Below are 22,259 nucleotides of genomic sequence, written 5' to 3'. Positions count from 1 at the left end.
TCTTTCGGCATTATTTTGTAAGTATAAAGCTCACGGGAATAAAAACAATCAATACGGAGGAATATAAATACTCAACTCGACGTATAAAAAATGTGAATGAACTCTCAGCGAAAGGAAATGTAGTTACTATATAGCACGGGCGTCTCGTTGCAAGTGATGGCAAATTAACGCCGCCACTGCGTCATTGGCGACGGATTTTGTCTATGGCCAAAACTAATTTGACAGTTTGTCAGAATATATTGAACTTTAATGGCGCCGTGGTCGCTGTCATTTATTATTGTCGCCGACAAACTGACAGTGTCGCGACACAAAATTTCTCAATTTACATTACGACAATAAAATAGTCCGATGCATATTTGGGTTTTCTGTAGCTCCTGCACCCAATGACAAACTCCAATTAAGGAGTTTATCGAGACTGTATTTAAGGTTTCTTTTGTAAAGAAATGATGTATTTTTTGCAATATTTTTTATTGAATGAAGACTTAAAAAAAAAAAAAAGTTTTACTACAGCGCTTTCGTAATATAAACTCTGCTTTAAACGTCTGGGTATGTTTATAAGCTACAAAATGTTGAGATTAAAACTTTTTCCTAAATAAAGTCGATTTTTATGAGAAATCGATTCGGTAACGCATTAGGACATCCCTAATCGATACATAATCGAGCTGTCAAAAGTTAAATAAATGGTTGGATAGAGTATAATCTGTTGTATTTCGTGATAAAGTACTATTAGCGTTTACATCACTATCGGATGAATATCGATTCAAAATTTGGAGCATCCACATTCCGCAAATTTGGCACATCTCTATAGTTACCGTCGGTAAAATCAAATTCTTTTCTAGGAAAATTCAAACTTCAAAAACGTACAATTATTTTCTTAGAGTATATACATCTTATACTCTTAAGATTATTTTACTGTATTTAAAAAACACGTGTTTTTGTTTCAATAGTTTGTATTCACAGTACATATAAATAATATTTTCTAACCGGTGTAATAATATGTAAACGTTTTACATGGTTATAAGTTATAAATTACATTATTTTGATCATTGACGTCCAGAGATGTCGGTAAAGAAGAAATCTGTAATTTCGTATCCCGTGGGAAGTTTTGCCATTTGACATTTTCAATTTCAATTCGGTGTTTTGAACGGCTGTCAATTTTCTCATAAGCGTGTAATGTTTTATTTTATATACCCAACTGTGATATTGTTTTAAATTGAATATACGACACGTACGTATATTAAACGAAAAGCTTGTGATCTATTTGAATTTTAATATTGTCTCGTCATTAGATATATTCAAACAGTGATATAATAATTTACGTCGATTGAGGTTAATTTGTTTTGACATTTTTATTGTGTAATACTGACATATTTGTTAGTTTTTATTAGTGCATTGTGTTTTTAAAGTATTATACGCGTTTTATGGTGAAGTGTCATTCAGTTAAACCCCCAAGATTAATGGTGTATTAATATCTAATATAAGAAAAGTACTTACTGTTATAGTGTCAGCGATATAAAATAACTATAGGTAAGTAACTTATCAGCTTTATAGTGCCATAAAGTTGCTAATACCTTAATATTATCGATAAATATTGTTTGCCGGTGTTTTAACGAACCACGCGGAAAATTGGTTTAGATTTTTACTATCTTAGTATATCGCGAGGAAAAACAAGATTTATCTTGATATCATTTTTGTTACATGAAGGTAAGATGACCAGATTTATCAGTCTTACGCTTCAGGTGCCAGTCCAGGGACTAGAAATATTCCAGTGTGAAAACACGTTTTTGAATAAATATTTCATGTACTAGGAATCAAACCCAAAACCTCTTGCATGGTAACCATTAGCCCCACATCACAGTAATGATTTTTTACACACTATTTTATCCACAATTTTTTCTTGATAAATTGTCTTATAGGAGTTAGGACCATCCAAAAACTCTTTAAATTGCCTAGTTTAATCGTAAATATTATTCTCTACCTTCCGTTACAAATACTAGAGTTACTAGATACTCCACTCTGACGCTGCAAAAAAATAAATACAACCTTCGGTCAAAGAGGATTGGCCTACCACTCGGTAAAAGTGTACAATCTTCTTCCATTATCCATAAGGACAATTAGTAAGTTCTCACAATATAAATTGTTATAAATAAATGGATAGGGGGGTGGGTTGCACACAGATCGATGAGTGGATCAAGCCAAATAGGTAAAATGTGTGTACTGTTAATGAAATTTGTTCTATTGGTCTATATAAATTGGTTATGTTTTTTATTATTGTAGTTTTTAATTTTTTATTATGTTAATGATAATTAGGTTAGTTGGATTAACTAAGTTTTTTTATTGTTATTATTATGTTAACTTTGTTAAATAGCTAATCTTAGGCATGTTTCACATTTTGTAAAATGTTTCCCCCGGCATGGGACACCCCAGTGAGGGAACACTATTCTGTATAAAAAAATAATACAAACAATGTAAAAGTATAAATAAATTGGCATTACACCCTATTGGGGTGTGTAAAATGGGACTATGAGATCTAAATTTTGACGATTTTCACTAGGCTGTCTGTGTCTGTGTCTGTCTGTCTTCACTATCTGTCCGAACTGCAGTTGTCCTTTTCACACATGGTAGTCGCTTTCATCCTGTAGACTATAATCGTCTGCTTAGAGATGAAACTCATTATTTGCAATATTGAGCAAAAACGAGTTGAGTGTACAAAATTCATTATCTGCATTCAATGTATGATATGCAAAAGTCATTATCTGCCTAAAGTGGCCGTACGATAAAATAAAATCACACAAACATCATTAATTACATTATTTCGAATTTTTGTGAGAAGTAAAATTAAATATGATTTTTACTTGTTGTTGAAATCGATATAAATTTTACAGACAAAAGTCACTAAATGACTTGATGAATTTTACTTGTCAATGGTTTAAGATGTATCTTTTGCTTCCTCCTGAAAATGGCCCACTAAACTCTATCTTTCGGGTGGGGGGGGTACAATGAAAGCACCCACCCCTTTCCCGAAACTGTTTATAAAGACTTAAGTCTTTCTTCAGTTTCGCATATCAATATAATTTTTTTAAAACTAATTAAGCGAAAATTTAATATTTCTTTACAATCGAACCGCGGAAATAACAAAACAAAGAAACTTTAAAAGCTTTCATTGTACCCCTCACTGCAGTAATTTTAATTTGTGATCAATCAAATACACATGGTCAGCACAATCACCTTTTTCTAATTTCCCAGTATTACAGTGAAGGAATACAGTGGAATAGGGTGGGGGGGTAAGTGGGGACAAGCCGGGGAATATCGCTTTCTCTCAAATATCAGCGCGATAGAAAAAGAAAGCTAAAGGGATGGGCCATCTAGTGGGCCACTGGCCATTCAATAATTAGTATCATTAATTGACAAAAGTAACTTTTTTTCCTGACAGGTAAAATTCATTATTTGCGATTTCAATTCAATTTTAAAGCAAAAATAAGGTAAAAATTAACAAAGATCTAAAGACAAATATTTACCACACTTGCTAAAAAAAATAATTTTTTAGTTCATTAACATCATAAGTAAAATATTTGAGAAAATGTAAAAACATTTTTGAACCTCATTATCTCAGAAACATGATTTATGCAAATAATGAGTTTTATCTTTAAGCAGGCGATATAATATGTTAAAACAGTGCTTTATTTAATAAGTTGGATATTGTTTACTTTTTATCATGAACACTTTACTAACTTACTATTCTGCACAATGTACATTTTTTCTTTAAATTCATTTTTTGGTTTCTAGAATACCATTCGTCGATGCGCTTTGTAGGCACAATACATTAAAGTAAATTTATTTATTTGACAACTGTAGTCTGCATTTCTTCACAGGCTGTTTAACCCATCACGTAATGCAGACTTTAAATATGCGTTAGAAGTTAATGAATAGAAAGCAGATAGCTGCTAAACTGCCGATATGTACAGAAAACTAGATCCATAATATCCGCAGAAGCCGTATTCAGCAAGCGAATCGGACTATTAATGGGTGAATTCTGACTTGCATTTTTACATCTTCTGGGTGTGTAAAACAGTGCATGAGATCTCGCTCTAGTATAATTATTGGGAACATACAAACTGATCTCTTTCAGTATATTTGGATCATGTATACTTCCAGAAATCAGCTCATAGAAATGTTTCCTTAAAAAAGTCTTTCAGGCATTAAAGTTATCAAATAAATTAATATTTAGTCATGATCGTAGAACAATGACGCATGTGATTTTCTTTAACTATGACAGCGGTTAAAACTTTTTTTTTTACACTTTATGTCACAACTTGATCAGTACAAAAGCATAACATTTAATACTTGGGTTAGTTATATATTATTAATTATTTTTAAACCTGGAATTTAAAGCGTTTTATAAATCAAGTCAAAATCAATCTTTTCAAGATCAAACATAAAAGAAAGTCAACAAATTACAACAGGGACGTAGAATGTTATAGAGAAGGGAATATGGAAGTCTAGGCATTTATAGGGCTTATGACTTGTCAATCATAAACTGAATAAGTAAAACATCGTATGTTAAAAATGCTTTTTTTCGTAGGACTTTTTCAGTGTACAATACAAAATTTAAAGATATAGATTACACAAACATCACTGTCAGATTGAAAATTTACACTAAAAATGCATTATGTAACTTGGTAGACATTATAATAATAAATATGTACATCTCCCTTCCCTTCCTTATCCTCTCTTCAAGCATCCTTGTCCTAATCCCGCGCAATTTACAATAACTTACTGTTCTAAAAAAATAAAAAATTCTTTGATTATTTTAAAATATTTACGAGTACATGAAAATAACATTTTTATATGTATAAACGTATATGTAATTATTGAATATGTAATATATTTTCTTTACTAACTTTGTATACTTTGTGGAAATCAGTTACTAGTTCTGAGTTTATACACTATATCTGTTTGTTTACTATAAATATGTATGTAGAACTGTTGATTTCCCAAATAAAATAAAATAAAATAAACCTATAAAATAGAGCCTTTTTAAATCCACTCAAAATCAGTCTTTTCAAGATAAAATTTATATTATGAGAAAGTCTTTTTTCAAAACTTTTCGCACACCGTCGTTGTTCTACGATCACGACGATTTGTTGTATCACTTCCCCCGGGGGAAAATTCAGAATTTGTCTACCAAACCTTGGACTTACTCTAAATTTTGATAACCTAAATATTTCCAAATTAAAAAGTGAATAAATATAGTGTTTATACGCACTGGAAGGCTCTCCAATACGAGTGTTAGTAATGGACCACAAGAAGTTACTTGCAAAATAAACTGGTTAGATGAGTTTTTTGTGCCTTGACATAGAATATCAATCTCAAATATTAAAGACAACTTGTCCAGTCAAAGAAATTATTCAACGCTTTTAGATTATTATTTTTTTATTGATAATAATATAATTACATAATTGATACATGTTTTTTTTTTCTGTGCAATCTATTTTTATAATTTTTTAATGTCAAAGCTGTTACTTTCCAAAAAAGAAACTAGCTCTTGTGCTTAGAGAGTGACTTACACTTTTATATTTATGTACACTGTATGGTCAACTATAGTTGTATTATATATTATAATGTGCAACTGTGTGAACAATATTCAAAAGTAGATATATTTTTGATAATATGTATTACATTTACATGTTTAGTAATATTATAAGTTTTGTATCAGTATTTATTTTGTGTTATGTATAATTTTTATGTGACAACATTTACAATAACAATATTATGTGGAAGCCTCTTATTGGACTTAATGATAGGTATTTATATTATAATTGTATCCTATGTCTGTCTGTCTTAAAAGTCTGTTGGCTTTCCAATGAAATAAACTAAAATAAAATTTAGTAATTTGAAGTTGTATAATTTCAATTATACATGAGAAAAAAATAAAATTATACGATGTAAAAAGATGAACAGAAAATAATAATACAGTAATACCAATTAAAATAGAAGACTGGTTTTACCCGGGTACAAAAAATTTGATTTGAATTTATTTATTGATAAATAATATATATTAGTTGTAAGTTCATTAGGCAAATTATTGTATTTTTTTATTCCTTTGAAAACAAAACTATTTTGACCATGACAACAACAACAACAACAAACCATCACGCCGTTTCCCCGTAGGGGTAGGCAGAGAGGATAGAACGCCATAACACTCTATCTTGGCATACAGACCTCGCTTCCTCTACATTCATACATCTTCTTATGCACGCACGCCGATTATTCCTACTTTTGACATGTCCATCTTCAAGTATTTGATGGACTTGATCGTGCCATGTCTTTCTCGGTCTTCCTCGTTTTCTGCATCCATCAACATTTGCATCGTAGATCCTTTTAGTCGTTCTTTCGCTGTCCATTCGCTCTACATGTCCAAACCAACGCAGCACCCCTTTCTTTATTCTGTCAATAATGCATGTCTCAGCCTTACACACTTCACGGATCTCGACATTTGTGCACCTATCATACATCGTTTTACCACACATTCGCCTGAGGGATCGCATTTCGACAGCATTCAACCTACTTTCATCATTATTTTTCCAATTCCATACTTCGCTCCCACATCCCTTGACCATGACTTGTATGGAATTCAAGAATTATTATATAATTTTGGTATCCGAGTGACTTATTCATCTCAAATTTGTTTATTTTTCATCTTTGCAATTTGTAAAGTATAATTTATTTTGTAAATAGTGTTTACTGGATGAATTTTAAATAATTTACATAGATTTTCCCTGTTGAATGTTGAAGGTTTCTTTAAAATTACTTTGATAAATAACCTCTGTACTTGTAATTTTTTATTCCTTTGAAAACAAAACTATTTTGACCATGACTTGTATGGTATTTAGGAATTATTATATAATTTTGGTATTGGAGTGACTTATTGATCTCAAATTTGTTAATTTTTTTTCTTTGATATTTGTATAGTATAATTTATTTTGTAAATAGTGTCTTCTGTATTTACTTGAAATAATTTGTATAGATTTTTTTATTTATTGAAATCTAAAGTCATGTATACAATATTACGGTTATACTTTAATAGATACTTAATACTAGGCTAAAAATGATTTTAAACTTAAAGTTAACTATATACGTAATGTGTCATAAATAAAGTTATATTATTCAAGAATAGAATTTGAAAAACCATTTTTGAATGTTAAAGGTTTCTTTAAAATTACTTTGATAATTAATCTTTGTACTATTTTTAGATGGTTAATATACAGGATGTTCTTTAAACCCTGTCACATCCGAAACCACGATGATCAGTATGAGGAAGAAGACATATTGGCACATTAAAATATTTTTTTAGAACAAATAAAATTTTAAAAAAGCCAATAGTTGCTTTCTTCTGCAGAAGTGAAACGAGGAGGGGGAAGGGGGGAGGGGGTCTGATACTGCGTCGTGCTCCCCTCACTTCTCCCCCGCAGAAGTAAGCAACCATCTGTTTTTTTAATTTGTTAATTTTCTTTGTTTTAAATATTTTTTTAAATATGCTAACATGTCTTCTTGCCCGTACTGATCATCGTGGTTTCGGATGTGACAGGGTTTAAAGAACACCCTGTATTGGCATATGCACCACCTTATCCAATGTAATAAAGATTGCAATTTTTAAATTATTGATTCTTAAAATTTTCTTTTATCTAATAAATATGTACATACATTTTCCAATACGTTTAACTAATATGGTCTTTCCATGTTAAGTTTTGGTCTAAGTATACACTAAGATATTTGATTTCATCTGTTGTATCAAGTACTGAACTTATTTGATTTTAGTTAGTTTTGTTGCAATTGCTTTGGTGAATAATTATTTTTATTACTGAATCTAAATTAGACCTGAATTTATTTATTTATTTTGAATCTTGAAATAGTGCACACAAACATGTTCTTACAATGCTTCAATCAAAACATTGTACATTGGTAATATTTAATTTATAAATTATTTAACACATATCGTCGGTAATCCCATCGTGAACACACTGATAATATTCTTATATACTTCAAAAATATTAATACCATCAAATCTCTTTACTGCTCACTAGTTCGACCCCATCTAGAATATGCTTCTCCAATTTGATCTCCATTCTATAGGACTCATATTGACCATATCTATAGTCCTTAAAATATAGCTTGATTAGAATGACATTTGTCAGAAAAAGTGACGACATAACTTTGTAGTGACGTCTAAGGAGTTATTTTTATTGACACACGAAAAATCATTCGTATCTGGTGTGTTAATTTATTTTTTTAATACAATGCTTGACACATAAATCAACATAAATATATATAAAATCAGCTTTAAAACTAAAAAAAAACTAAAATAAACCTAATTATTAATGACGTTCTTACAAAGTTACATCATTTTCCAAAAACGTTAGAGATGGGACAAATTGATCAATGTAAATTGATCGAATAAAAAAATAATTCATTTGATGTTGTTCATGAAAAATGTATAAATGTCTTATTTTTTGGTGAATAATTGTGTTAAACACACTATAATAGGCTTGTTTTTGTGTTTTTTTTATCAACTTTCAAAAACAGAGTTTCATGATTGCATGAAAAAACTGATAAAATAGATTTGATCAGTGATCAGTAATTTCCCATCACTAATGACATTAGTTTGACAGCTGTCATTCTAATCAAGCTATATTTTAAGGACTATAGTCTATCCAACACTGTTTTCTTAGAGAAGTGTCACGTTTGCTCAGATTGCAAAGGGGTAATTATTCCTATTTTGAAATAGATCAATCTCTTTATCTGTCTTCACCGGAGAAACGTAGAACTGAGATTGACCTTATATGCATTTTTAAAATACTTATGCTATATTTTATTTTATTCTTATCATTCACACCGCTGAAGTACAAACAATTACATTTTACGTAAGTAATTATTCACTTAAACCTTTATTTAAACTGCAATACATTTCATAGTTAGTATTTAAACAAAAAAAAAAAAAAATTCATCACAGCATAGTAACACAATCAGATAAGGCCGGTAGACTCAAGTTTTAAAAAAATAATACAGGATGTCCTGTGCTAAAACTATAACGACATTTGCGATGGAACAAACTATGACATGCTAGAATGTCAGCGCTCTAAATTCATCTGTGTCCTGGATGCAGTTCTGTGCGAAATAGAACTAGAATCCTGGGGGGGCGATTACTTTATTTTATTTGGGATTTTCACAGCTATTACATAAACAAAATAGTAGAAAAATATTAACAATACTAGAGCCAATTAAAAAAATCCACTGTAAATCTAATGACACATAATATATACGAAAAGAGTTTACGTAATTATATGTGTGTGACGTTTGTATTCATGTGTATGTGAATGTGTGTATGCGTGAATGAATGAGGGAGAGGGTACATGTGCGTGTGGGAATGAATGAGGGAGAGGGTGCGTGTGTGTGGGTGCACAAGTATAAAATAAGAATTGTGTAAAACTTGTAATTATATCAAAAATGGTACAAGAAAGAGCTTGGTAAAATTTTGAAATTTTGGGTTTATTAAAATATTATTAGTAAAAAAGGAATTAAAAATTTTTGGGCCTATAAAATATGCATGCCTCTGTGCATAAAAAAACATTTGGACAAACTCAAAATATTATATATTTTGTATTTAATTTGTAATTTTTCAATAAATCACACACCTTACATTACTGTGGTATAAGTTATCATTGCAAACATGTACACTTTTGTTTAAATAGAGACATTTAATCTTAAATTATGTCACTGTGAGATACCTTAACACATCTGATTTATTACTTATGCCTTGTGATATTTCTGTAATTGTTATTTTATATAAGTACATTAACAATAGTACATTAACAATATACAATCTAAGAAATACAAACAAACAAACCGTCACGCCATTTCTCTGTGGTAGGCAGAAACGATAGAACGCCGCTTTAGCCTGCCTTTGCATACATACCTCGCTTCTCTAAATTCATAAATCTTCTCATGCACGCATGACAGTGGCGAGCGGTGATTTTTTCATAGGTAATCTACAAAAAATGTTCATAGATTTGTACCCACATATACAGTAAAACCTCGTTTTTACGTTTTCCCGCCTTTTAAACCGAAATATTTAGGTTCCATTTTTTTCCATACATTATCATTAAAATATTACCCCAATTAACGTTTTTCACAATCCCGGTTTTACGTCGAAATTTTTTCATAACTCATTCGATCTGTCAAAAGACGAGCCGCGCGCCGCCGCGTGAATGGAGAATAAAATCGAGGTAAATAAAAAAATGTGTAAATTATTGTCTCAAAGTAAATTCAAAGTAGGTGCAGTGTAATTGACCATTTTGTTTAAGTGTCTCATTTTGACATTTTACTAAATAGTGACATGCAGTTGACGCATGTTTAGGAAGAATAAAGTCCTTACATCAATAAATTACGATGCAGAAAGCTTAAAAAATTGTCAATAGAAATATTATTTGATGTTATAAACATAATGTGAAAAGGAGAAAGTTTAAACAGTTATCATAAAAGTGTGAAACAGTTTTGCTGCGATGTAAATGACAGTTGAAATTTTGTCTTGCCATACTAAAAAAAGTGATCCCATATAAATAAAATTTCCCAATATTTAGGAAAACAATTGTTGTATGCATTTTTTATGCAAATTCATTTTTTTTGTGTTTTTAAGGTTAAAATGCAATAAAAAATAACACATTGAGTATTGTTTTACAAAAATACATTTTTTTTTTGATGAAATCATAGGTAAATATGAATAACCTTCCCAAACTCCCACAGGCTCACGCCGTTTTCTTCCCCTTTCTTTCCAATCAATGAGTGTTCCTTTTGGGATTTGGTAGAATAACTTGCTTCTACAAACATAATTATTCTAGATATATATAATTGCCTTATATCTAATATATCGAATTCCTCAGACAACTTGACGCTGGGGTACCTGAAGGGCTTTTTAAAAATAGATTTTTGAGCAGATTCAAGAGGTTTTAATTTTGATTTATAAGTGCCTCCCCATCCTATTATGCCATAAGTTATAATTTAGACTACAATTCTATGGACTGGGGGAACAACCACATAAAAATACTTATTTACATATATATGTTATACATATGTTAAAATACTTATTTGATCTTATCTCCAAAATGTTTTAAGAATAGTATAAAAACTGTAAATGTTTTTTACAATTCACCAGTCTTGAAGATGCCTACTTAGGCGAAAGCGCTCGTTGGTCAAAATAATAAAAAGTAAAACTAAACCAAGAAGTTTCATTGATAAGTTTATTTATAATTTTATCATAATCATTAACTATGGAGTTTTATCAAGAAATATCAACAAAAAACATCAATATTACAATCACATAAGTCAAAATGTTTTACTTTTCAGGAGACAGTTTTTTGTGCCTCAAACATTGCAGGAATCATTGAACACCCTCGGTGCGATAAAAGAAAGGTGTCTGTGAGCAAAAGCCGTACGGGTTTTGGGTATGACATAATTTGTGCTCCGGGAGAACCTCGTATGAACATTTCTTTGAGATATCTCCTTCTTGTTTGACCAGAAGTGTGCAAGTGCTTTTTTTGGGTACAGTTGTCTCATATCCAGCACCTTCGTGTATTGGAACAAATGTTCTGACGGTATTTATGAGGGCGCCGGAATATTATTCTCAATAATAATTTCTGTGAAATTATGAGAGGCTTTAAGATGGAAATTATTAGAGGCTTTAAGATGGAAATTATGAGAGGCTTTAAGATGGAAATTATGAGAGGCTTTAAGATGGAAATTATTAGAGGCTTTAAGATGGAAATTATTAGAGGCTTTAAGATGGAAATTATTAGAGGCTATAAGATGGAAATTATGAGAGGCTTAAAGATGGAAATTATGAGAGGCTTTAAGATGGATGCCGAACAACCCCCCCAGCCAACTATTCCATAGGTTGCGGTGGATTGAAACAGAGGCTCTTTAGGTTCTATTTATGTTGCATATCAATTCATAAACAATTTTTTTTTGTTGCTTTTCAGATTATAATTGCTTCATCAGAGTCTTGATGAGAAATGGATCCTGGATTTTACAATCATGAAAGGAAAATCAGCCCTCGCAAGGGAGCCAACTGGCTCTCACAGTTTACATATTGGTAAGTAATTATGTCTTTTAAAAAAAATATATTTTAAGCACTTTCTTTGTGGTTATTCATCATAATAAAATAAATATAAATAACTTTGTTTTTAACCACTTATATTAATTTTTTTACTGACCGGTTTCAAAGCAACACAAGCTTCTTTATCGAGGTATAATTAACTAATGAATTCTATCCTATTTTATTTTAACCGGGATTACTAAATATTACCTTGAAATGTGGAACTAAAAAGTCAAGTCTTTTTGTCATGTTGTTCTTCTAAAGATGGAAAGTGTGGACTGGCTGGATTTCCTCCCTAGGGAGTTATTCATATTTAAATATATTTCAACAGAGAGGAAAAAAAATTGAGAAGGAAATATGGAAGTCTAGGCATTTACAGGGCTTATGACCTATCATTGGCTGGTATAAATGGCCACTTTACACACTGTGTAACATTCGCCATTCTGCCCGTGTTTGAACATCCACATTTCCTCAACTCTTCCATCTGTTGACTTTTGTGAAGTAAAAGAGCTGAAACCTTTATTATGTGGGTGAGATTCATCCGGCTGAACCAAATCACCTACTAGGCAACGCCTGAAAACAATTTTCCAATTTTTATACTTCTTCTTTTACCAGGTGGTTAATTCAACAATGTTTGAGTATGTCCTTTACTTCACAAAAGTCAACAGATGGAAGAGTTGAGGAAATGTGGATGTTTAAACATGGGCAGAATAGTGAATGTTACACAGTGTGTAAAGTGGCCACTTAAACCAGCCAATGACAGGTAATAAGCCTAGACTTCCATATTCCCTTCTCAATAACGTTTTCCCTCTCTGTTGCAATAAATTTAAATATAAATAACTCCCTAGGGAGGAAATCCAGCCAGTCTGCAAGCATTTGGACATACTCAAACATTGTTGGGTAATAAACAAAGTTGTTTTATATGTATTTTACTTATGTATTTGCTTAAAATAAAAGTGTGAACTTTAAAAATTGTTTTAATGCTGTTATTTCAAAAGTTCATATTTGAGGGCATTGGAAGCGAAGAGAGCAACCTCCAAAAAAAAATTTTTTTTGGTTATGATGTCATTCTGTAGTTTATCAAGTTTATTTTGATAAAAATCATGAGTTGAGTTGCAAATGTAGTTTAAAATCATACTTCTGATGGTTTGAAAATAGCGTTAAGCAAACATATCAATATCCATCAGCCATTTTATTCGACCGATGACAGGCTTGAGATTTAAATTTTCAGAATGGCCGTGCCATACAAACATTAAGAAAGTTTTTTGAATTCGTGTTTCTATTAAAGCTAGATTATTAGTATCTTAAAGTTTAAGTTCAGTGAAAATAATATTTCTAGCATAGACTCTCTTTGGCATTAGCGTAGCAGTTTTTAATATAATAGATACTAAATACTAAAATGATTTCAAACTAATAATTAACAATGTACATATTTTTATTTTTTTTATTTATTTATTTAGTTCTATGTAACATAGTCTAATATATATTTACAACACAATATTTACATCTATACTTATTCTAACATTATTTATCACTATTATACACTTAGTATCCTAATTTATAATATTAACTGTTTCATATGTACATTTTCATTAATTATATTCACTATTTACACTATAAACTACCTAATATTTTTCACATATATACTTTTTACATTTAATTTTAAATATATTTACATTAATTTCATTTTTTATGCTTTCTGGCATTTCTTCAAATAGTTGTATTCCCTTGTACATGCGGCAGTTCTGGGACATTGCTTTTGATTTATTTTCCAGTTTTATATTTTAAGATCCTCTTGTTGCATAGTTATGAAAGAACTCATTATTTTTTAGTTTATTTTGAAAATATCTCAGAACTATTCCTTTAATAATTTTGTTTATTTCATTGGCAACATTGAATTTGATTGAATATGTCATAAGTTAAGTTTGTTACAGGAGAATCAAAATTGAAAAACAAAAAATTCAATGTTTGTACATAATATACGAGGTCTGTTCAGAAAATAATGGGATTTTTTTAATTTTGCGGGTTTGGGAGTCCGATTGTCATATTTTTTTAAATATTATGTTGGTATACATGCCCCTTAAGTATGCTAAAATTCAGCTGTATTCATCGTTTACTTGTCTGTGGTAATTATAAAAATAAAACTTTTATTTTATTGGTTGGTTGGAAGAAATTGCCATTTGGCATAAGCCCGCCAACGTACAATTAACATCATGTACAAAAAGTGAAATAAACAAAAAGTCATCATCATCAGTGGCGCTACAGCCCGCTGCGGGCCCTGGCCTCCTCCAGAATTTGTCTCCATTCGTCCCTGCACCCTGCGGCTCTTCTCCAGTTTGTCGGGCCAATCGCTCTAATGTCGCTTTCCACATTATCTAGCCATTTAAATTTATTTCAACAGAGAGGGAAGAAGTTTTCGCGAAGGTAATATGGAAGTCTAGGCATTTACAGGGCTTATGACCTGTCATTGGCTGGTTTAAGTGGCCACTTTACACACTGTGTAACATTCACCATTCTGCCCATGTTTGAACATCCACATTTCCTCAACTCTTCCATCTGTTGACTTTTGTGAAGTAAAGGAGCCGAAACCTTTATCACTCTTTCTATATCTTTATCAGGTCATAAGCCCTGTAAATGCCTAGACTTCCATATTACCTTCGCGAAAACTTCTTCCCTCTCTGTTGAAATAAATTTAAATACGAACAACTCCCTAGGGAGGAAATCCAGCCAGTCTGCAAGCATTTGGACATAATCAAACATTGTTATCTAGCCATCTTAATTTTGGTCTGCCTTCCGGAGTGGTATAAATAATACTTTTTGGGGTGCGGTTATCATTCATTCTGTGCACAAACTGACAATACTGCAGTGAGGGGTACAATGAAAGTTTTTAAAGTTTATTTGTTTTGTTATTTTCGCGGTTTGATTGTAAAGAAATATTAAATTTTTGCTTAATTAGTTTTAAAAAAAATTTGAGATTGATATGCGAAACTGAAGAAAGACTCGAGTCTTTATGAACAGTTTCGGGAAAGGGGTGGATGCTTTCATTGTGCACATGGCCCAACCATTGTAATCTTCTTATTTTGATGAATTGTGCAATGTTGGGTTCGCTATACAGTGCCTCTATTCATGATTAAACCGTCTCCTCCACACTCCGTTATGGTTAACCGCACCAAATATCTTCCTTAATATTTTGCTTTCAAATACTAATACCATATTTTCATCTCTTTTGGTCATAACCCAGCATTCGGCACCATATACAATGACCGGTCCGAGGAGAGTTTTGTAAATAATGGTCTTAGTTTTTCTAGTGAGCAATTTGGATCCCAGGGGCTCAATCACAAATGACTATCGACGTGCTAAGCATTTGAGCGATCACAACGAACAATTATGAACACGCTGAAGTTATCGCGGTCGCGTCGCAAAACGCCAAACGCCTTCAAAAATTGTTTAGTTTAATAGCTTTCTCAATTTGATTCAAAACAAATAAATAGCATGATAAATTGTGAACAAAAAATAAAACTAAATTATTTTACTTACAGTTTAGGAATATTCTCCATATTTACAAGGGTAAAATTCAAATATGTGATTGATTATGCGTTGCGAAACGTAAATATTTTGAATTTTCACATTTAATATTAGGTGTTGCCAAGCATCAAGTTGAAGTATGACAATATTAAAAAAATATAATAATCCCGATCGATAACTTTCACGGATGTTTCATTGTGACCGCGCATACGATAAACAACCACGGTGAAAAATTGTTATCACGCCGCTAATTAGCACGTCGATAGTCATTTGTGATTATGCTGCAGATGTTTAAACAAGCCATAATAACATCGGTTGGCTGCCGATAGCCGTGTTCTAATCTTTGTACTATAATTGTTATTATTAGCCATTTCAGTACATAAATATTTAAATTTGTGACTTTCTTGCTCACATATATTTAGTCTTAGATGTATTTATTTTAAGACCCATGTCATATGCAGCCATTTCAAGCTTTGAGAAATCATCTTTTAATCCTGGGACTGTTCTGGGGATTAAGACTATGTCACCTGTGCTCTATCTGTTTAGTTTTTTATTGTTTACTTTTTAGCATGACACTTCACAAATTTACTATTATGTTCAATGTTCATTCATGTAAATTTAATGTATAATTATTGGTATAAATTTAAGTTGCTAGAATTTCACTCGTCCATGCTCTTTGTAGCTGCAAGACGATTGGTAATCCAGCTTCAATAGGTAAATGTTATCAACTATTATATTTCCAAATTTAGTAAATGGGGTCTAGAATTCCAACCGTCCATGCGCTCAGTAGCTGCAAGACTTGTTGTAATCTAACTTCTATTCATATAAATTTGTTTTTTATTTAATTTTTTAAAATATCACTCAAACTCTAAACTTCATTGTCAAATAAAAAAATAAAAAATGTAAATAGGGGCTAGATTTATTATTGTCCATGCGCTCTGTAGCTGCAAGACGTGCTGTAACCTAGCTCCTGTATATCATAATTGGAGACGAGGAATTATAATTCCAACCGTCCATGCGCTCTGCAGCTGCAGGACGTGCTGGGATTTTTATTTATTGTACAGCGCCCTTGAGGTGATTTTCACAAAAATGGCGCTATATAAATTATCCAAATAAGTGTCTATCGCAAGAGGCTAAATTAGCAGTTCATAATGGAGTTCTGGTACCAACCCTAATGTATGGAAGCGAAGCATGGAGTTGGAAAAAAAGGGACGAAATTAGACTGAATGCTGTTGAAATGCGATCCCTCAGGCGAATGTGCGGAAAAACAATGTATGATAGGTGCCCTAATGTCGAAATTAGAGCAGAATGCAAGGCTGAGTTAAGCATTATCGACAAAATTAAGAAAGGTCTTTTGCGATGGTTCGGTCATGTGGAGCGAATGAATGATGAAAGAACGGCTAAAAAGATTTAGGATGCGAATGTGTCTGGTTGTAAAAGTCGAGGAAGGCCGAGAAAGACATGGCATGATCAAGTACAACAAATTCTTGAAAGTGGTCATGTGAAAAGTCGGAATAATTGACGTGCGTGCATGAGAAGATGTATGAATGTGAAGGAAGCAAAGGAAGTGTGCCAGGACAGAGTGGTGTGGCGTTCTATCCTCTCTGCCTACCCCTCCGGGGAAATGGCGTGATGGTTAGTTAGTTAGTTAGTTAGTTATATATATCTGCATAGGCTAATATCTGAGTGGTCTTTCTAAAAATAGGTTCCTGTTGTTTTGTTTCTCCTGCGTCTCTTATGGATTTTTCAAGAGCAATATTAAACAACTGACATGCCAGCGCATCACCTTGCCTTAGACCGTTCTACGCCCGGAATGGAGCTGTTTTGGACCTTCACCAAGAATTGTGTTTTAGACATTGTCATCTTAGTCAGTCTTATTAGCTTTAAATAAAAAGTAAAAAACATTAAATGATTTCCAGGTGGCTGCGAGATCTGTTCACTAAAGGTTTCAAGCGGCAGATAGAGGTGGATGACCTGTACGCTCCTCTCGGCACTCACAAGTCGGGGGCACTCGGCTCCCGGTACCAAGAGACTTGGAACAAGGAGTGCGCCACGGACAGCCCGTCACTTGTACGGTTACTCTTCAAACTGCACGGGGCAAGACTGATCATGGTCAATTTGGTGTTCGTCATCATAGAAGTTACTTTTAGGTAATTCGTTTATTTGATTTTTTCATAAGAATCTTTTGAATTATGTTTTACAGTGGAGCTCCAATTATCCGATCTCCGACTATCCAAATCAATTTCAGAAAAAAAAAAAATACGACTGAAACGTACTGCAATTTGCAAAATAACGACTTGGCTGCCTGAAATAGAATGATGACAGTCAAACAGCTTACTTTTACCGAGATGTTCAGTAACAATGACTTTCATTTGCAGTATGGTACGTACATACTGTACTAATGTACTTGTAACTAACAGCACTTGTAACTACGCTTAACGAGTAAAAGTGTTGCCTTTTAATTTAATTGATTAAAAGATCTTTTTTTTTCTAAAAAAAATAAATATTTGCGTTCTTATTATTTATTTACCAAAATGTTTCCATTTTCAACGAGTTGTAATTAACTGACTATTAGAAAATGGGAACCAAGTTGTGGTAGAGCGGGGTGCGAACCTTGGACCTCTGATCCGTGAGTCCTCGACACTAGCCACGGGACCACAACCCGGTTTAAATCATTCATTTTCAACATTTGAGGGGGGACCCAAAAAAAACGGGGATTTTGTCATAACTTATTTATTTTTTAAATATTTACACCAATAATTACACCAAAATATTTACACTAAATTTTTATCACCTTTCAAGTATTCTCCCTTGACCACAACGCACCTCTGCAAACGATCCTTCCATTGTTCAAAACATTTTTAAAGTTCACTTATCGGAAGCCTTCCAGCGATTTTTGTTTTACCTCCTCCACAGTGACAAAACGCTTTCCTCTTATGTCCCTTTTGAGTCTGGGGATCAAAAAGGAATCACAGGGGGCTAGATCCGGTGTGTAGGGGGGGTAAACAGTTGGTCTCATGTCGTTTTTGGTTAACAACAGCTTAACGGAGAGAGCGGTGTGGGCCGGCGCGTTGTCATGATGGATGAACCAGTCGCTTGTGCGCCAGAAATCTGCCCTTTTCTTCCGGATACTCTCCCTCAATCTTTTCATAACCTCTGAATTGAACTCAATGATATTCCAGACATCTCGCAGAGTTGATCAATGGTTCGGCGACGGTCTTCACGAACGAGAGCATTGATTTTGTCGATGTTTTCGTCAGTTCTTGACGTTGAGGGGCGTCCTGAACGGGGTTGGTCTTCAATTGACATTTTTCTCAATTTTTTTAATGTGATAACCACTCATAGACTCTGGTTTTACTTAGGACAGCCTCAGACAGACAGTCGTAAGCATTACAATAGTTTCCGTGGCCGATTTCCCTAACAGGAAACAAAATTACACAGCCTCACTTTGCTCTTGACAATTGGCCATCATGTTTTCAGCGAAATGAAAAAAGTTGTTTCACTAAAAAAATTCCCACAGACGAACTAATTCACTCACAGCGACAGAATTTCGCACACTAACTCAAGAAACGTGTCCCTAACGAACATCGGATCAAAAAATGGGTATCCCTACACTCCCTCCCCACCACAGCGCGATTCCCGTTACTTTTGGGTCCCCCCTCGTATACTCAGTAATTAATTCAAATAGACTTTTTTTTCGGAAAAAAAAACAATTATCCAAAATTTTTGATTATCTGAATGGGGTCCGGTCCCAATTGATTTGGATAATTAGAGTTCTACTGTATTTTTTTTTTCTTTAAGGAGATTGAATTATTATTATTTATTTTATTTAGTTCTATGATTAACATGGTCTAATATATATTTACAACACAATATTTACATCTATACTTATTCTAACATTATTTATCACTATTATACACTTAATATCCTAATTTATAATATTCACTGTTTCATATGTACATTTTCATTAATTATATTCACTATTACCTAATATTTTTCACATATATACTTTTTACATTTAATTTTAAATATATTTACATTAATTTCATTTTTTATGCTTTCTGGCATTTCCTCAAATAATTGTATTCCCTTGTACATAAGGCAGTTCTGGGACATTGCTTTTGATTTCTTTTCCAGCCTTATATTTTTAGATCCTCTTGTTGCATAGTTTCTATGAAAGAACTCATTATTTTTTAGTTTATTTTGAAAATATCTCGGAACTATTCATTTAATAATTTTGTTTATTTCATTAGCAACATTGAATTTGATTCTTTGATCAATTGTCGTGATATCTAGAAGTTGAATCATTTTCTTAACTTTTGTCCGTCTTCCACATCTTAATATTATCCTCATCGCTTTGTTTTGTATTATTTGGAGTCTTTTTAGATCTCCTTCATTACTTAAATATAAAATACTGGAGCAATAATGAATGTGTCGATTGCTCGGCTTTTAATCTTCAAAATGGGACTAGTCAAAAAATGCGTTTTTTATTTTTATTTAGAATATTTTTGTACGTTAATTTTTGAACATCGCTATTGCTTCAAATGTTTCCAGGTCTTTCAATCCAAGTCCCAAAAATATTTTCTCTTCGCTAAAGTAAATTTAGAAGAAAATACTTCATAGAGTACAAATGCTGTGTCCTTTCTGCGTAGATATCGCCGCCATCTCAGGAAATAATGACGACCATATTTATGTATTTATTTCTAGAATAGCTCAACCCCTCTGCCTAGGCGTTCTTATATCATATTTCTCTCCGGGACAAACGGAGATCACGAGGAGCGACGCCTACATGTACGCGAGCGGGGTGGTCCTCAGCATGGTGGTCAATGTCTGCATAGTTCAACCGTATCTCAATGAACTGCTCCACACGGCTATGCGGATGAGAGTCGGTTGCTGTTCCCTCATTTACAGAAAGGTAACTTATTTCATCAAAATATTTCTTCTTTACACATTATGCTTAAAACTTCAAATAATATATCGATGTAAAGACTTTATTCTTCCTAAACATGCGTCAACTCCACGTCACAATTTAGTATAATTTCAAAATAAGACACTTAAACAAAATGGTCAATTACACTGCACCTACTTTGAATTTAGTTTGAGACAATAATTTACACATTTTTTTTATTTACCTCGATTTTATTCTCCATTTACACGGCGGCGCGCGGCTCGTTGTCTTTTGGCAGGCCGAATGAGTTTCGAAAAAATTTCAACGTAAAACCGGGGTTATGAAAAATGTATGAATATGCCTCCGTGGTCTGGTCTCCATTCTATGTCAATCGCATAAATCACATTGAATCAGTCCAACATCGCTCGCTTCGAAAAGTAGCGCGTATGCTCGGACTAGAGAGAGGTAATTATTCTTATGCTGAAATAGAGTCAATTTTAAATATTTCTAGTCTACAAAAACGTAGAACTAATATTGACTCCATATATATGTTCGGCATACTAAATGGTATAATCGATGTTTTATCATTACTGGGACGAGTAAAATTCAATATTCTGACTTGTAGATTCAGAAACAATGAAGTACTGTTCATCAATCAGCATAGAACAAACTATATCTTTAATTCTCCAATGACCCGTCTTTGTCGTATTGTTAACTCAAGACAAGATCTGGACTTTTTTGGTTTAAGTTTACAACGATTTAAACGAGCACTAAATAAATAGTCCAGATCTTGTCTCGATGTCCCTTATGTTTGTCAATGCTTCTTTTCTTTTTTTTAATGTTTCAAACTATTCTTTTATTGTAATATTTAAACCCTTTAAATCGTATACAATGGGCAATGTCCATTGATAAATAAATAAATTGATACTCGAACCTAAACTTTTATCATACATAAACATTTTTAATCTACAGGTGCTACGGTTAGATTTAAAAGCTGACAGTAATGGAGCGGGCTTGGGCGGTCTCGTCATCAACCTTCTGACCAACGACGCGAACCGTTTCGACATGTGCATTTGTTTTATCCTCGAGCTGTTCCGCGCCCCCATAGAAGGAATAATCGTCATATATCTGATGTATCGCTGGATTGGATACGCTGCCCTAATTGGTGTCGCATTTCTTCTGTGCTTCATCCCACTCCAAGGTTTGTAAAAACCGTCATCTTGGTGTTGAAAAAAAACTGAGTCACACCAGCATAATTCGTATTGATTTATTTTTTTTGCACCCCTAGAGAATGATTAATTTGTGGATTTAGAATATTTGCATGTGTGTAGACTTCTGGCCACACTGATGATATTTCTTCTCTAACTCATATAGTGAAATCAATGTATGACAGGGTTACGGATGATGAAATCAGGCCAGAGTGTAAATCTGAGACAAGTATAATCGATAAGATTAAGAAAGGGTCTCTGAGATGGTTTGGTCACGTAGAACGAATGGACGACGAAAGAATGGTAAAACAAGTATATATGGCGAAAATGAACGGCAACGTTAGACGAGGACGACCGAGGAAGACGTGGCATCATCAGATAAACCAAAATCTTTAGTCTGGTCATGTCAAAAGCAGACAGAACCGAAGGGCATGTATTACAAGATGTATGAATGTGGAAGAGGCTAGGATTGTATGCCAGGATAGACGTG

General features: G+C 32.8%; 1 protein-coding gene across 2 annotated transcripts in view; it reads left to right on the top strand.

Annotated features, from left to right (window-relative positions):
* The first annotated feature begins 696 nt into the window (after nucleotides 1-696).
* The window catches only part of LOC148271610 (ATP-binding cassette sub-family C member 4-like), a 61,187-nt gene continuing 39,624 nt past the window's right edge, over nucleotides 697-22,259 (top strand). For both annotated transcript variants that reach the window (XR_015825059.1, XM_088241174.1), the window contains exons 1-5: nucleotides 697-1,527; nucleotides 12,033-12,145; nucleotides 17,593-17,823; nucleotides 20,381-20,588; nucleotides 21,534-21,762. Coding sequence is in view for 1 of the 2 variants with exons in the window: in XM_088241174.1 (XP_088097300.1) it covers nucleotides 12,066-12,145; nucleotides 17,593-17,823; nucleotides 20,381-20,588; nucleotides 21,534-21,762 (748 nt within the window). In the remaining variant the exon portion in view is untranslated. The remainder of the gene's footprint in view (nucleotides 1,528-12,032; nucleotides 12,146-17,592; nucleotides 17,824-20,380; nucleotides 20,589-21,533; nucleotides 21,763-22,259) is intronic.

The sequence above is a fragment of the Micrasema longulum genome, unplaced genomic scaffold (genome assembly GCF_059751315.1).
Source record: "Micrasema longulum isolate JH-2025_06_02 unplaced genomic scaffold, ASM5975131v1 h1tg002770l, whole genome shotgun sequence".
Lineage (NCBI taxonomy): Eukaryota > Metazoa > Arthropoda > Insecta > Trichoptera > Brachycentridae > Micrasema > Micrasema longulum.
The sequence above is the reverse complement of the archived record's forward strand: the minus strand, read 5'-3'. Positions and strand labels throughout refer to the sequence as shown.